At 39.7% G+C, this 17595-nt stretch overlaps 1 protein-coding gene across 8 annotated transcripts in view; it reads right to left on the reverse strand.

The window, feature by feature from the left end:
- The window catches only part of srpk2 (SRSF protein kinase 2), a 56230-nt gene that overhangs the window by 28396 nt on the left and 10239 nt on the right, over positions 1–17595 (reverse strand). The window contains exons 1-2 of one of the 8 annotated variants that reach the window (XM_061773621.1): positions 15537–15869; positions 15258–15392 (exon numbers count right to left, since the gene is read on the reverse strand). The exons of 6 other annotated variants lie outside the window; for them this stretch is intronic. In XM_061773621.1, the coding sequence (XP_061629605.1) occupies positions 15258–15295 (38 nt within the window). In that variant the 5' untranslated portion in view covers positions 15296–15392; positions 15537–15869. Of the gene's footprint in view, positions 1–15257; positions 15870–17595 lie in introns of those variants that run through there. One more of the 8 variants, XM_061773620.1, reaches the window with a different exon arrangement.

Here is a 17595-nt window from a genome sequence, read left to right on the forward strand (position 1 = left end):
GGTCGCAAGTGAGCTGGAGCCTATCCCAGCTGACTTTAGGTGAGTGGCAGGGCACTCCCTAGACTGGTTTCCAACCAATTGCAGGGCAGTTTCCTACTATATTAATACCCCACTTATTAATGGTTCAATATTTAATTTCATCCATCCATCCATCCATTTTCTGAGCCGCTTCTCCTCACTAGGGTCGCGGGCGTGCTGGAGCCTATGCCAGCTGTCATCGGGCAATTAATGCATGTTTTTGGGATGTGGGAGGAAACCGGAGTGCCCGGAGAAAACCAACGCAGGCAGAACATGCAAACTCCACACAGGCGGGGCCGGGGATTGAACCCGGGTCCTCAGAACTGTGAGGCTGACGCTCTAACCAGTCAACCACCGTGCCGCCTATTTAATTTAATTTCACCTATTCAAAATCATTATTAATGCTGTTTTACTCTTTCAACATTTCCCCATGAACCTTCAAAGACCAAGTTTCTACGGGAACCTGTGAAAATGTGATGGAAACATAATGTACACACAAACACTTCTTGGGACTCTTTCAAGCTATTTTGAACATTGTTACTACTGTCCCATAAAAACTGCATTTATGACATGTACAGTTTCTAGCGGTTGAACAACTTTACAGGTTTTGTGGTCCATGTTAGGTGATAATAGTCAAGTAGACGTCGATTAACCCATGAATTCATTAAACATTTTTTCAGTTGTCAATTCGCTGTGCGTGCTTTCGCCTCCAAACTCAAGTTCGCTCACTCACCGTCCCCGGTTCCACTGGCCCCACTCCCTGACTCGTTCATCCAATCACATTCAGATACTTGCTCATCCAATTACATTCAGATACCTTCATGGTCTCGCAGACAGTTAAACTTGTAAAGCCAATTCCCTTAACAGAACTAATTAGTACATAATTTTAAAAAATATAGGAGAGGGGAATGCTTTACAAAAATGTACTATACCAAACATGTAGATGTGTTACGTGTATTGTTGAGAGAGTTTTATAGGATCCAACTGTAAGGCCATGAAGGTATCTTGAGTGTCATTTGTGATTGGATAAGTGAGTCAGGCGGTGGGGTGTCTGCAAGAACGATGTGTTTGCTGTCTCTGCCGGATGAAGGCTTGAGCAAAACACTAGTTATTGGCGACATTGACCATTCATTTTCACATAAAGATGTTATTGATCAAGCACTGCTCGTCTTCGTTTTGTTGTGTAAGCAGACTCTTTTTTGTCTTTTCACTGTTACAGGAGGGCGTTTGGTGAATTTGCTGACTGATGATGTGGGGATTTAGGCTATTCCTGAACTAGCGTAAGTGGATAACTTTTCAGATTGGTCCATATTCCCCGATAACTGTATTTATAACAAGAGAGGTAGTGGTAGCCTGAGACTATTGCACAGTACTTTGCATGCAGCAATAGTGCAAAAACCCATTAGCCTAGCAGCCAGGCGATCAGCACAGATACCCGCTGGGTATCCGCCATTTGTTCCATTGTGTGTCGCACTTTGCTCTCTGCATAGCACACTCATTCATTCACTGGACATTCTGCATTCACATATTCTAACATGATATCCGCCCGCTCACGCCTAGCGGGAAGCCATGCGTGTTAAATGCAAACACAAACATACAAGAAACACAACATACTAGAGTTGGGGTGACTTGCTATAATGTATAGCATGACCAATTGGCCTACATGATGTTGGTATTTGAGCTAATTATGTGATTCCATTGAGATAAATTGTGATACCACACCACAAATTTTATTGACCTATTTCGCCTTAGATCGGGGATTGACGAAATTGCTATGGGTGTGGTGGTCCACAATATAAAAAATGGAACAAGAATGATACATAAACATATCATTTTAAACTCAGAAATGAAAAATTAAAAAAACCAAAATGCACATTTAAGCGACTAAAACTAACACTACTACTGCTTGTCAGATTCAGAATTAGAATCATCTTTATTGGCTGAGTATGTTAAACACACAGTGAATGTCTCTAGTAGTTGGTGCCGCTTTACCACTACAGCAAACAAGCCACAATAAGAAAATATGCATTTAGGACATAAACACTTAACTACAGAGCATCATTAAGCAATATAAAGCATCCAGTAGTGTGGTAATACGGACACAGTAACAATTTTGCAAATGATGTAAAGTCATACAGGAGAACTAAACCCCAATACCTTTTTTTGCAAGAATACGTTGTATGTGCCACCACTCGTCTAAACACGGTATTGATTGATATTATGTTTGTGGGATAAAAAAACAGATTAATTCGTCAATTTTCATCCATCTCAGGGGGCCGCCAAGTTTAGCAATATCGCCCTCTTGCTGTTGACCAAAATTAACGTCACGTCTCTCTCGCTTGTGTTGCCAATGTCACGTGAGCCATACAAAAGTTTAGTAGCAAGATTGGTTGGGTTTAAACCATCAGTGTTGTACCTGAACGAGTTCAATGAACGAAAGTTCATGAAGTAGTTCATATTTTGTGCGAACATCAACTTAACTTAGTTCATTTCTGCCTGATGAATGTCATTGAAAATGCGCTCATTCTGGCGTCAAAGAACGGTTTTCGAACAAAAGTTCCTTGTCATTAAGCAGTGGCAGGTTTTGTTAGTGACTTCCAGGAAAAACCCGTCCGAACACACAATAGCCTTCATATGTCGGCGGATAAACGCTGTATTTGGCCGATTCAGATTCAGTGTGGCCACGGGCGCCATTCATGGCGGGCACGTCGCAGCTGCGTGAGAACGTGAGGTGCGTTCAGGGACATTGTGTAAATGGGAGTGAATGTGTTCTTCTGTGGTTCTTTTGTAACACAGTACATCGTTGTAAAAATTCATTACTAGGAAAATTATCATTTGTATCAGAATGCTTTAGTTAAAACTCTGTACGATCACTGGATATGATATGGAATTTATTTTGTTTTGTAAAATAAGAATAGATCAAATAAAATATTTTGTTAATATACAGTAGTCAGGCAGAGCTGCGAGGAATGCAAAGTTATCAATGTCCATTCACCATCGTTCATGTCATACTGTGCTGCTTGTTTTTGTTTGCACAATAAGGACAAAAGTTCCATTGTTGTTTTAATTCATCATTTTAAAAAAGACCCTTCAAATTCAAGTTTTTCCTCACGTTTTTAAGATTATAGGGTGAAAGCTGCAGCTGGCTACGAGACTGTGAACTGCGGACTGAATGGGTGGCATCAATGGGGAAATGAAATGCTTAGAGGCCAAGTTATTTTCCATAGAGCAAGAACAATGCAGGAAAACACACGCGACGTTTACTCTCCTCCTTTGTGCACAGACACAGGATTGAGAATTTGAGTGGCACTCCTGAGTCACATGATGCTGTGACACCCACACGCTAAGGATCCTTGACAATGTCCATCTCTGCTGGATGTGTGGAATCACAGAGGTTCAAATACATACTGTACAGTAATACATACTGTATGTAGTAATCCCCGCTATATCACTTTTTTGGGTCCAAATACATTTACAGTGTGTTTAAAAAGTTTTTAAATATGTTTCAATGTGATTACATCATGTGGAGGGGTATTTCAATGTTTTTTTTGTTTAGTGTTTTTGTTAACTGTCCCTGTTAGGATTGTAATAGCCAGCATAGCAGCTGATGTAATCTTGTATGTAAAAGGAAATACAGCAGGAAAAAGATGAGCACGCTGATGCCATAGTTAAACTTGCAACGCTGTAATCACACCCTTCTTGTCCAGGGAACCATAACTTCCTTGGCGGAGGTAATAAGAACTAGGATTTGGATCACAGTAAGTGACTTGAGGTTTGTGTGAAAGGTACGTGTGCTGCAGGAAGAAGACCCACCAACAGTTGGAAGAGTGTTTTCAGACACAACATGGACTCTGTTCTCCAACAGACTATGACTAAGCCTGACATACTATGTGTGCATGCGCGTGCGTGTACGCGCGACAATTTGTGATTTGTCCGACCAACTGAGCTTGAAAGACAGACAAAAGTGGTTCCTTTAAAAGACAACATAATTGTCTTTTCACGCACATGCATAATGTCACATTATGTATTAAGTAATTTTATTCATTCAATCAAATTTTATTTCAAATTTAATGCAATTTAATTTAGATCATTATTTTTCATTTAATTGTAGGCATTTATTTTCATTACATTAGTCTATATTTAAGTTGATGAATTTAATTAATTTCCACTAACATGATTTCTTTAGTTCATTATATACATTGAATGTATTTATTTTCATTTTATGCATTCAATTTAATTTGATTTGATGCACATCTGCACCATCACTGACTCCTTGAAATTTGATTTAATTGAATCTAATTTAGTTTAAATTTATTTTATTTCTATGTATTTTATTTTATTGCACTTTGTTTTATTTTTTCCATGCATTTAATTAAAAAAATAATACATTTTAAATTGAAATGGTTTTTAAAAGTAAATTGAAAGGATAAGCATTACGGAAGATGAACGAATGAATGAATTAAAAGAGTCTGATGATGATGCAACAGGTTGTAAATGCTTTGATGGCTGATCTTTGGATATTTTATCGGATATGTTGATGTCCCTTATGTATTTATTTTGTTTGTTTATGTTTATATGTCACTTCCATGACTACTTGTAGTCTTGGACCAGGACACTCTTGTAAAATATTTGTAATCTCAGTGAGGCTTTACTAGTTAAACAATTTCAAATAAAAACAAATAAATAATTGTATTTTATGCATGCAAAAAGGGAAGGAAAAAAACTATGCATGTGCACAACCAGTGACTCTCCTTGGTTTAATTGAATTTAAAATTATTTTAAATCAATACATTTTATTTTATTGCAATTCATTCTGTATTTTATTTCATGCATTCCATTTTATTTTACATGCCTGTGCACCAAAAGGGATTCTCAATTTAATTTAATACTATATATTTCATTGTCTGCATTCGATTTTACTTTATTTTATGCACATGTACAGCATCAGCAAATTGACATTAATTAAATTGAATTCACACATTCAATTTCTTATTCACATGGGCATTATGCAACACTACACACACACACAGACACAAACGAGGAGGTCATTAACATTCCACCGCCTCTATGCAGCGGTGACCCGACGTCACCCGAGTCTGCAGACTCTCCTATCGTCTCCCTCCATCTTCACTTATTTCACCCTCATCTTCCCCTTTTTTCATCTCGCGTACATCTCTGCTTCATCCTCTCTAGCCTTCAACTTCCTTTTGGTTTCATTATCATTTCTCTACCCAAAGGCTATCTATCATTTCAGTCTCATAATTATTCCCCTCCTTCAGTCTCTTTATCATCTCACATCAAAGCTACCACACAGGAAATAGCGCCGATTGAACGCGTTTAAATTGACATTTTTTTTAAATGAATGGCTCCGTCCCTCAGCTTGCGTTGCTGTTAAAACGCACAGTAAAAATGAGGCGACATGATGACAGGCTGCAAAAAAACGACTGAGGTGATTAGATGGAGAGGACAGAGGGGGATCAACAATGGGACATTGCAGCCACCAGAAAAAACTGGAATGCCTCAAATGCAAACAGGAAATGTCAGACAGCAACAGAATAACAAGCATTTCAACTATTTATGCTGTGTCTTGTCAGGATCGACTCTAGAATTATGAGAATGTATTATGTCATTTTTTTAACTACAAAGTGGATCTAGAATTTCGGAAAATATGTAATCCCAAGTTACTAACAGACAGCACACTAAGCAAATTCAACAACCAACAAAAAAAGAGAGGGAAAAAAAAGGTCATTTGAGAGTAATTTTTTTTTCTCTCTCAAAAAAAGAGGAAAAAAAAGGTCATTTGAGAGTAATTTATTTTCCATCAATGTGAAAGAATTTTCCTGCATACCATCATACAGTATGTTTTTTTTTTTTTACATCAAGATGGCCGAGGGGGTGACCTTTGAACCCAGTTGGGCGTCCCAGCTGAGGCGCCCAGTGCATTAGATCAGTTGTATCACCATGGCGACCGTGCGCGACTCGCTAGGGTGTCCTGTTCCCGCAGTTATTCCCATTACTGATTAACAACCAAGCATCATCTTTAATTCTGAAGTTGCCACGCTGTGCTGCTAGTAGTCATACATACATTTAAGTTGTTTAATTTTATTTTAATCAATTTTATTTTATTAAACTTTTTTCAATTCATTACCTTTTTATTTTGTTTCATTTTATTTATTTATTTTATTCCACTTAGTTTTCTAATTTCCAATTTTATTTCAATTAGTGCACATTATTTTATTTCAATTAATTTTTATCTCAGTACATTTCAATAATTTCTATTTAATTTAATTTTCATTTTATTGTCCATCCATCCATTTTACTTTTACTTTACTTTTCTGTACCGCTTCTCCTCACTAGGGTTGCGGGCGTGCTGGAGCTCCCAGCTATCTTCAGGCGAGAGGCGGGGTACACCCTGAACTGTTCGCCAGCCAATCGCAGGGCACATAGAAACAAACAACCATTCGCACTCACATTCATACCTACGGGCAATTCAGAGTTTTTCAATTAACCTACCCTGCATGTTTTTGGGGATGTGGGAGGAAACCGGGAGTACCCGGAGTAAACCCACACAGGCACGTGGAGAACATGCAACCTCCACACAGCCAAGGCCGAATTTGAACCCGGGTCCTCAGAACTGTGAGGCAGATGTGCTTACCAGTCATCCACCGTGCTGCCTCCTTTTATTGTATGTCAGTTAAATTACATTTGATATAATTAAATGTATTTTATTCTATTTATTTAAATAGACATTTTGTTTTTTTTCATTTCTGTTATAGTTTATACAATTACTACTTGTACTACTAAAAATGATTGCATTCAATGTTTTTAATTTAAATTAATTTTCATTTTATATTTTGTTAAATTATATTTAATTTCATTTTGCTCCTTTTTATGGCATTTAATTATACTTTAGATAATTACATGAAATGTTATTTCTATTTATTTCAAAGTATTTGTATTTTTATTACATTTTAATTACATTAAAGTCAATCAAAATAAATGTTCTTTACATTTTGTTCAATTAGATTTACATTATTATTTTATTGAATTAAATAAACTTTTAATGGATTCCAGTTACATTTTATAATTACATCAAGTGTATTTTATTTCTATTTCTATTTTTGTCAATGTATTTGCGTTTTGCTTTTTTACATTAGTTTAAAGTATATCTATTTGATGCCAATGTATTAAATTTTATTTCAATGTTATCTTTATGACATTTTGTTATATATATATTTGTAATAAATTAAGTTCCTTTTACTTATTTCAGATGAATTATTGTCTTGTTTTACTGCATCACTGAAAAGCCTAAGAGGGACAAAGAGACATCCTGCTCTGCTTATTTATTCACGGAATGAATGAGGACTGCAAGCAAATAAATAAGCAAAACGGAGGCAGCAGGACAATGGCCATTTGTGTCTCTCCTCCAACATGAGGTGGAGTGTGGGCCATAAATGGGAGGTGTAAGGGAGGACATGGAGCAAGAGGCGAGCGGGGCAGGAGGGCTAGTTTGCTTAATTAGATATTGTCGTGTTGCAGCTAGGCTGGGTGCTGACTCCTCCCTACTTTTGTGTGCGTGTGTTTGTTTTTGTGCGTCATGTATGCGCTTGTAGCAATGAGGGTCAGGGCAGAGAAGATGGTGGTGGCCACATAAGCCAGTTGAAGCTATTTACCATAGAAATTCTATTAATATCATTGTAAGCCACTGTAATATCTTGCACAGATTGATCATTAACACTGCATTTAAATATAAGAAAATAAAAAAGCTATACTTCAAAGTTGATTCAATAAAAATGTATTGAACAAAAGTTAAAGTTAAAATTGTCCCTAAATAACTGTTTAAAAACAAGCAGCTCTACAAGATTAAATGCCATTCTATTGTACTTACAAGTTAAATACAACTGAACTGTACTCAACACATGTACTGTACTGGATTAAAGAAAAAGTATAAGCCACTGTAACATTATGCACAGTTTAAACATTTAATTGAATGATTCTTAATGTACAACTAGGTGGAGCCCGTGTACCATTAGTGGCGTTCTTACCACAGGGTTCACTATTCATGAATTCACCTATTCATATTTTGGGAAACCTGTTCTTTTCTTCACTGAAAAATGCCCCTATTTGTGATTTTTGTACCCCCCCCCCCCCCTTTTTTCATGATTGATTTATTAGCGTTTCATCCCTTCATCCCTTCAGCTTTATTGGAACATGCAGCAATTTAATCAAACAAACATATGAAACGACCTTTAAATATAACCTTGTTTGTACACCAACAGATCAACACCATGATAAATGAATAATCCTATTAACTGGAGTTAGACTATTTGTAAAAAGGTTTGAAGACACAGACCTTAACTAATCAATCAGGGGTTGAGCTAAAGCCATTAGTTCTCCCTGTAATATATGGCCCCTCACCCCAAAGAAATCTGTTGTATCCCTTCACCCTCCAATCCAAAGTTAATCAGTTTCATCTTCAGGTTGGAAATGAAAAAGACAACAGCGGTTAACATGGGAATGAGGCGGTGTATCAGCATGTGCAACTTGTGTTTCAAGCGGTGTCAAGTAGATGAAAGAGGAGATGGAACATTTTGACCAATGTTGGAAACACCTAGTGTGTGTGTGTGTGTGTGCGTGCGCTATTTGGTCATCTGCAGTTAATGGTTGACAATAAATCTAAGCCCTTAATCCCTCAATTCTTCCCCCTCACTTTGTGAGCTCTTTTCACCTTTCACCTGAACTGAACATCGCACTCCATTAAACGCACCGATTGCTCAACTGTGTTGACAGAGCACACACACATACACACATGCACACACAAACACACAATTAAGAGCAGCTCAAACACGTTGACGTTTGTCCAACGTCTCACATCAAAATCAAGGCCCAGGTCTCAGATCCGGCACATCACATCCTTTTTTGCGGCCCATTAAGGAAGCAAACTGTGTCTACTTCTTATTTCCTTTAGCAGAAAAGCTGTCCCAAAATTGCTATTTTTCTTCACTTTTTACAGATATTACAATCCCCTACATAAACCACCTGGTGCTCAGACCCTAAATAACAAATATTGTTGAATCGGATTAGGTTGATGTTTGCAGTAGTAGTTGTTGAACATCTCTGACACGTACATTTTTAATGTGAAATATTTCTGATTGGCCGTTGATTTGTGCCGTTGCAATTTCTATTCACAGCAAAACTAGTTGCCGACGGCTGGCCACTTATAAAAACTAGTTGCAGAACCCCACACACCGCTCGACAGTACAGTCATGTTCGGTCACGTCACTCTCTGTGTGGCGGCCCTAATCCGAACCTTGGCAGGCTCACAATATATCTGCCATTATAACCCCAAAAGTCATCATCTTCTTTTGGACACAAACTTCCAAAGATAAATCTTGTGCTGCTTTTAATCCCAACTCAGTCCATCCATCCATCAGATCATTTGTTCCGACAAACACAAGTCTCCCAATCTGTTCGGCCTAACTCTCACCAAACAAACCTTCCATGCGAGCGTCTCAGGACCAGATGGAATTGTAGACAAAAGCATTGTGATGAATATAACCCCCAAAAAGAAAACATCCAATGTAAAGTTCATCGCAAGTTCAACAGGGACTCAAAAGTATCAAAGGGTGAGCTGATCTGTTTTGATCGAATGGCTCAGTAGGTGTGGTTAATTTGGTCTGGTTTGAACGTTGTAACCAAACACTGTTGTGGACTAAACCAACCATATCAAAGGGGGTCTCAGCTGTGGTGAGAAATCCACTGTTATCACTGTACTTACTGTTGTTCATTCGTTTTATATTTATGGCCTAAAACTGATTGTCATATAAATATTGACTCTAATTCGGCATTTACCACTACGCTAGCCTAAATTAGTGAAAGCGCGTATGTACAGTTTCAGGTTACGTCGCTGCCACAGGAACAGAACTATGTCGAAAAACAAAGTACTCGCCTTACAGACAGTAAACAGGTGAAAACGGTGGCTTACCGACCACGTCTTAGCATCAGCAATCATGCGGTAAAGCATGTCGTCAAAAATGCTCAAGCAGCATTTCTTCAAGAAGTACCCTTCTCCACATAATTATCAGTTACTAACCATAGTCTTACATTTCTTGTAATGACCACTAACGGGCTGTTCGTCTTGTAGCAACATCTCTGCTAGTGAGACCTGAATCTTCAACCTTAACTGCATGTGTTGAACAAGGTGCCACCATGGCAAGAGGTTTGCATCCCAGCAACACCCAATCATCATTATAATCATCACATGGACCCAAGCATGTTGAAGTGATACGACTGAAAGACTAATATCTTTGTATGTGGGGGAAGAACTAAATTTAGTGTTACAGAGTTTTCAATTTATGTGCATGTACACTTGCTCTTTTGGTGCACTTTTTTATAGAAGTATGTTGTAGTGATACATCATGACTCAGAGAAAACCTTTTTATGTCGTGGAGGAGCTACGTTTAGCATGGGTTACTGCGGAGAGTCTTCGCCGCATGTGCTGTTCACTCGCACTTAGGGTGCGTTTTTCAAAATCAAATAATCTGTACGCCATTTATGATATTAAACTGTTTTGGGATGATAGATTCTAAATATTTTTATGGTGGGATCAACAGTTTTTTGTTATTCAGAACAGGGCTCGAGTCTCAGCTCCTTCCCGTGTCAATTCCCCTCTGACAATGTATGCTTGTTTTTATTATATAAACTGAAAATGGTCTCCATTTGATTATCAGCAGACAACAACCCAAATGATCCACACACAACACCCTCTGGTCCTGCTCTATATGAATAAATCTTTGTTGGGTATTTTAGGAAGAACTCTTGGGGATGAGCCCTCATGACCCCCCGCAGTCACGACACTGTTACGCTGCTCCTAAACTGGTCGATAAGCGGAGAGAAAACAGACACGGGGCTGTGTTGTTACTTGATATGTTGGATGCCGTCGCGACTGTGAGTGTTGCTCTTGGCCAACGGCAGCCGAGCAACAATGGAGCACTGCTTAACTCTTAATTACAGTCTGACCAGACGACTGTGAGCTAAACAATGTCGGGACAGAGGGATGAGGCCGTGATTACGCCGATTAACCTACAGCCTCTTTTACACAGAGATCCTGCAAAAATTTCAGTGCCAGAGCCCTAACAGAACCCACTCATCACCATAATCATCACATGGACGCAAGATGAAGCCAGGAAGTCATCCATCCATCCATTTTCTGAGCCGCTTCTCCTCACTAGGGTCGCGGGCGTGCTGGAGCCTATCCCAGCTGTCATCGGGCAGGAGGCGGGGTACACCCTGAACTGGTTGCCAGCCAATCGCAGGGCACATAGAAACTAACAACCATTCGCACTCACAGTCATGCCTACGGGCAATTTAGAGTCTCCAATTAATGCATGTTTTTGGGATGTGGGAGGAAACCGGAGTCCCCGGAGAAAACCCACGCAGGCACGGGGAGAACATGCAAACTCCACACAGGCGGGGACGGGGATTGAACCCCGCACCTCAGAACTGTGAGGCTGACGCTCTAACCAGTCGGCCACCGTGCCGCCCCAGGAAGTCATTTCACTTAAAAAAACAGCATAGAGCGCAATGTGTCTTCTGCAAAACAGAACTAACGTACTACAATAGAACGTCTACGATCGCCAATACAAGGTAGCCTATCAATGTTAGCTAATATAGCCTACCAATGCTAGTTAGACCATACTTTAATGCCCCCACAAGTGGTCAAGGATAGACACAGCTGTCGGTGAACCTTCAATCGCTTTACTGAACAAACTGTAATAAAATAAACATAAACACATTCATATACATGCTGTGTCCACAACTGACTCCCAGACATTTAACAAGACGCAGACTGGCTAACAATTAGCCAGTTAACAACAAGCTGCTAATCTGACCTCACGACAGCACAAATTTATACTCTCATTTGTTGAGTACCACATCATTTAGCAGTCCGGGCCCCACCTTTTAAAGCCACACACACTCAAAAGTCACAGATATGAGTGTGGCATGTGACGATGGTGACCCCAAGTGGACAAAACAAATTTTTATCCCATTACTCAATGAATCTGTCGGATAATCGGTCGAATAACCGGTCTAAAACTATTCGATAACGGCAGCCTAATACTGTAATCCCCTGCATATTCATGTTCACTAGTCACAAACTCACCTATATGGAATTTTTTCGCAGCTATTGGTTGAAAGATTTGCCAATTTGCAGTTTTGTGCACTTTCTGAAACACCGTAGGATGTCACAAGTTGCCGTCAAAGCCCTGTCTGAATCACGATTGGTGTCGACTTGAAGCATATTGAAGTGATCCATCTCGACTGAGAGACAAGCTTTGTATGTCGTTGAGGATCCAAATTTAGTTTTAAGTTCTTGTGAAGTTCCGTCATTACTCCGTCTTTGCCTTGTATGCTGAAACCAGTGAACGTGCAATACTGAAGAATGTGGCAGGACATCCCGCACTCAGATTACAGTGTTCCCCCCACTATCTAGCAATCTATTCTTCGCGCTCTTGCGATGTTGCAGATTTTTTTCGCGTCCTCAGCTGGGATAAACTCAAGTGACCCTAAACGAGATAAGCAGTATGAAATGGACGGATGGCTGTGGAACAAGGTGGCGATCGGAGAGTCTACTGCGTCAATGCAGTACACTGTATCTCATTAGATGATAGATATGAATATTTGTGCACACTGTGCTTCTGCCTTTCTAAAGGGCCTGGCGTACGCCCGCCTGATTGTACTTGGCACGCCATCGGAAGCTACCTGAATCATCCTGTCTGCTCCTCAGCCTGCGGCGGTGCCCGTCAGATCGAGGGCTTTCAACGCTCGCACGCTTAAGGCCTTGGTCAGCTTGCGTCTATCTAAATGTGAGTCAGAAATACAGTGATGGCTTGAATTACAAGTTTCATTCGTTCCATGACCATGATCGTATCTGTTAAAAAAAATAGAAATTCCATTCATCTGTTCAAACCCACATAAAACTAAAAAAATGTCGAAGAAGAATAGTACTCTACAGTATTGTAGATATACATAATAATTATTATTATACTATAATAAAAGCAAACAGTCATAACATACAGTGCAATACAGTGGTAAAAGCATATCTTCTGTGTCAGATGTAATGCACAACACTGATTACAATCACGCTTCAGACATGTTTGTCCTTGATATGGCTGATGGATCATGTAATGCATCGTTGTCTAGACGGATTGTGGCAGCTAACAAGCTAATGTAGCTTTACTAATGCTCGTTACCAAACTTCCAGGTCATGTCAACACAACCAATTAAATATCCATTTCTTTTCGATACCCCTTATCCTCGTTAGGGCCGTGGGTGAGCTGGAGCCTTTCTGAGCTGACTTTGGGCAAGAGGCAGGTCTAAACCCTGGACTGGTCAATCTTAAGAAGTGTGAATAGAATCTCCCCACATATTGTGAGATTCTCCTTCATTACAGTCTTTGTCTGTTATGAAATACAGCAGCTGAGAATGTTCAATCAGCCGCTTTGTTCGCCTCATGGTGCTTCGTGCCACATACGAACGAAGGCGTTTGAGGAGTTTCCTCGTTGTTTGGCCGATGCTAGGTGAAGGGGGATCGTGTGTGAACAGGTGAGCCCTAATGTTGACTTGTGCTGACAGTCGTGCTGGGCTATGTCTCTGTGCTACCTCCAAGGACAGTTTGTGTATTTAGATGTTGTCGCAATGCCTTTGTGTTCCACTGTCGAAATACACGGCATCTCGGTTCACTGTAGTCTTCATTGTCTTGATTGTTTACAAAAGCATGTTCACTAAAAAAAAACCTAAAATGTCTTCAGTGTCCACAAAACATGTTGGGTTTAGAGACTTCAGTTACTTACATAGAAGGAAGACAATTATGACTCTTCAATGATGACAAAAACGCATGTTACGTTTATGGATGGCTCCAAGCCTAACGTGTTTGTGCAACAATTAGTCTTCAATGAACCTAACGTGATTTTGTAAACATTAGTCTTCCATCAACCTAACATACTTGTTTTTTTTGTGAATAGTTTTCAATAGACCTAGCATACATTTTTCTCAACATTAGTAATCTATTAAGCTAACGTGTCTTTGTAAAGTCTTCAATGAAAGTAACATACTGTGTTTTTGTAAACATTTCAGTGCACCTAACATGCATGTTTTTGTAAACAGTCTTCAACAAACCTGTCTGTGTGTAAACATTAGTATCTAATAAAACTAGCAACATACTGTGCTTGTTTTTGTGAACATTAGTCTTACTTTTTAGTAAACCTAATGTGGTTCTGTTAGTATTAGTTTTTAGGGAACCTTTCTACATATTAGTCTTAAAGGAATCTAACTGTTTTTTGCTAAAATTGCATTCCTCAATGATCCTAGCATACATGTTTTGTAAATATTAGTCTTCGGTGAACCTAACATGTATTTATGTAAACATTACAGTCTGAACCTAACATGTGGTTCTGTAAACATGCAGGAGTCAATGAACCTAACGTACGTGATTTTCTGAACATTGAATGCATCAGTCATTCGATTAACCTAACATACAATACGTTTTGCAAACATTACAGTCTTCAATGAGCCTCCCATACATGTTTTTGCAAACATTAGTCTTCAGTGAGTCTAACGTGTTTTTGTTATCAGTAGTCTTAAAATAACCTAACATCTGTGTTTTTGTAAACATTAGTCTTCCTGTTTTTGTGAACAATTAATATATTTAGTCTTCAGTCATGCTAACACAGACGGACTACAAATTGTCTTCAGTGTCTACTAATACATAGGACATATTAAAGACAATTGGAAGTCTTCAATGTTTACAAAAACATGTACAGTGGATTCACAGTAGACGCAACTGTCCGTAGGTGTGAAGGTGAGGTTGTTTCTCGCTGTACAGTATGTGACTGTCCTGTAATTGGTAGGGTGTAGCTCGCCTCTCGCCCTAACTCAGCTGGGAGAAACTCCAGCACCCTATGACCCTGAACAGGGCAAGTAGAAAATGGATGGTTGGTGTGTTTATGCGTGTATGAGGGAGACAAAGCTTTGTGTGTGTTGCATAAGGATGCTCCGTTTCATCAGCAGCATGCAACACTGCATTGTTTTGTTTTTTTGTGACCCAGACAATGGAAGAAACAAAGCAGACGACCAGGGATATGAAGCCAGAAGGCCTGAAGCATGCAAGGTGCCGATACGGAAACATGAGGACATGCTGGCGGACACAAGGAGAGGCAGGAGGACAACAACGACGTTACCTTTCCGGGGACGAGGATTTCTCCGAGTTCACTGACATGAGCGGAGCCTTTTAGCCGCTCGCTGGCCGAGGGACGAAAAGCGAACAGAGGAGGCGCCTTTTTTTCCCCTGGTGTTTGGATCTTGCTGATGTGCGTCTGAGTGAAAGGAGAGGAGAGGGTTACTGTCTCCCCCTCCTCTTTCTCCTCCTCTTCTGTCCTCTGTCTCTGAGGAGGATGGAGGACAAAAACGAGCAATGTCCTGGAGATGATGGCAGGAATACCACCTTAATTCCTCCCCACCTTTCTTTCCTTCCTTCACCTCCTCCACCTTGCTTCGTCCCAGCACCCTATTTCTCCTCACCACGTCCTCCCAAGGGGACCTTGGATCACCAGGCCGATGAAAAGGAGACCAAAAAAAAAAAAAAAAAGACCGTCCAGGTCCAAGTGTGCGTGCCTGCCTGCGTGGCCGTGTTCCACCCTCTCTCACTCTCGCTCGCTCTCTTCCCCACTGCCTGTGTCAGGCCTTCTGCAGCTTTGCACAACAACAGAACCCAGAGCCCGGCGGAACATTCCACTGCGTGCGCGTGCGGGGGGGGTGTCGCCTTATGACAGCAACAGGAATATAAATGCATTTTTTTCCTTCTGGCGCACTCACTCTCCCCTCCCCTTCCACCACCTCCGACCTAGTCCCTCCCCCACCTCTCTCACTAGCTCTCCCTCACTCCCGATTGCCTTATTACGACATCCTGTATCTCAGGGCAACGCGACACAGATCTGCCATCACTCCTCCTCCCCTCCTCGGTCTTCTTCCCTCTCCTCTTTAACTGGCATCCTCACTGCCTTTTCTTTAAACCTCATCTTCATTTCTGCCTTTTTTTATTGGGGGGGCTTTATTTTCTGGCCATCTCTGAGCAGATGGGAGCGCTTCTACATGAGTTGTCAGCTCACTGTGTGTTAGCCAGAGGGCGTTGCCATGATGTTATTGAGTGGTGGGGGGTGTCTGTCTCGATCCCTCAGTCTGACCTCAATATTAGTCTGTGGATGCACCGATGCATTTCTATGTAGGTGTGCGTATGGGGAGTTGTGCAGGAAGCCTGACATTAATGCTATACTTGCATAGTGGGAAGGTCTGCAGAGTAGGAATGCGAGGGGGATACAAAAACAAGAGTTGCATTGATGCAGTGCGTAAACTGGCTACAGTAAGATTTGAAAACTGTCAGATATTTGATGGATTGCCTTAAATGTTCTTTAAACCGAAAGTAAATGACACCCTACATAAAAATGTTTATAATTGCCTATATTAAGAGTTTAAACAGTAAATACCTGTACACCACAAACAATAATCCCAAAACAGTTTCATATATAATTTTAAACATATTTTATAACATCACCCTTAAAAATAAATGGCTTAGATTTCATTTTGAAAAATGCACCTAAGCGCACTAATACATACATGCACATGTGACAAAGACTCTGTAATAACCCAGGCTAAACTTTAATCCTCACCAAGATACAAAACTTGTCTCTGAATCAAGATTTATCACTGCAACATAACTCCTTGGACAAACTCTGCTGCTTATTTATTTAGACAAGGCATTTGCGCCTTTTTGTGGTATTTTTATGTGTTACAGGAAGAGCGCAAAAAACTGCGGGTAAGTAAGTTTTTCAGCAAAAAAATGGACGATAGGTAAAAAAAAAAAAAAACAGAAATAGGGGACTTCAAAATAGTGAAGCGTGAATTTGAGGGGACTACTATGTTGGTAACAACTAGGGTCTGACCAATATGGATTTTATTTTATTTATTTTTTTAGACGTACACCGATTCTGATATTTGGCAGGAAAAAATCCCAATAATCGATTAAATATCTAGTGAATAAAATAACGTATTTTTTTTCCCTTAATGCTTACAACAACAAAGATATGAATTACAGGCAAAATATTGAACTGTGAGAGGAATTTACGAGCACAAAAACATGCAAAAAAGCAATAACTGTTAAAATTATCTATCGATTTAGGCCATAATTCTATGCTGTATATAAGCAATAGAATGAGTGAAGTTACTGGCAAAATGCGTGATGCCCTTGAACACTGAATCACATTTCTTCTGTTTCATTATTGTTTTTGTCACGAAGTGACAGCTTAAAATAAAAGACAGTGACGCCTTTCTCAGATATAAAAAATCTTTGACAGCTTTGCATTTAAATATATGATGTACAGAGTTAAACACTAAAAATCTTTTTGTGTGTGCATGTGATATGCTGCTTGTTTGTTTTGTGCATCGTGGCTGTTTTTATTTTATTATCTTTATCTTATGTTGTAATGTGTTAATGTGTACAAAAAAAAACCCTAAAAATTATGC

Source organism: Phyllopteryx taeniolatus, chromosome 5 (genome assembly GCF_024500385.1).
Source record: "Phyllopteryx taeniolatus isolate TA_2022b chromosome 5, UOR_Ptae_1.2, whole genome shotgun sequence".
In the NCBI taxonomy this organism is placed as follows: Eukaryota; Metazoa; Chordata; class Actinopteri; order Syngnathiformes; family Syngnathidae; genus Phyllopteryx; species Phyllopteryx taeniolatus.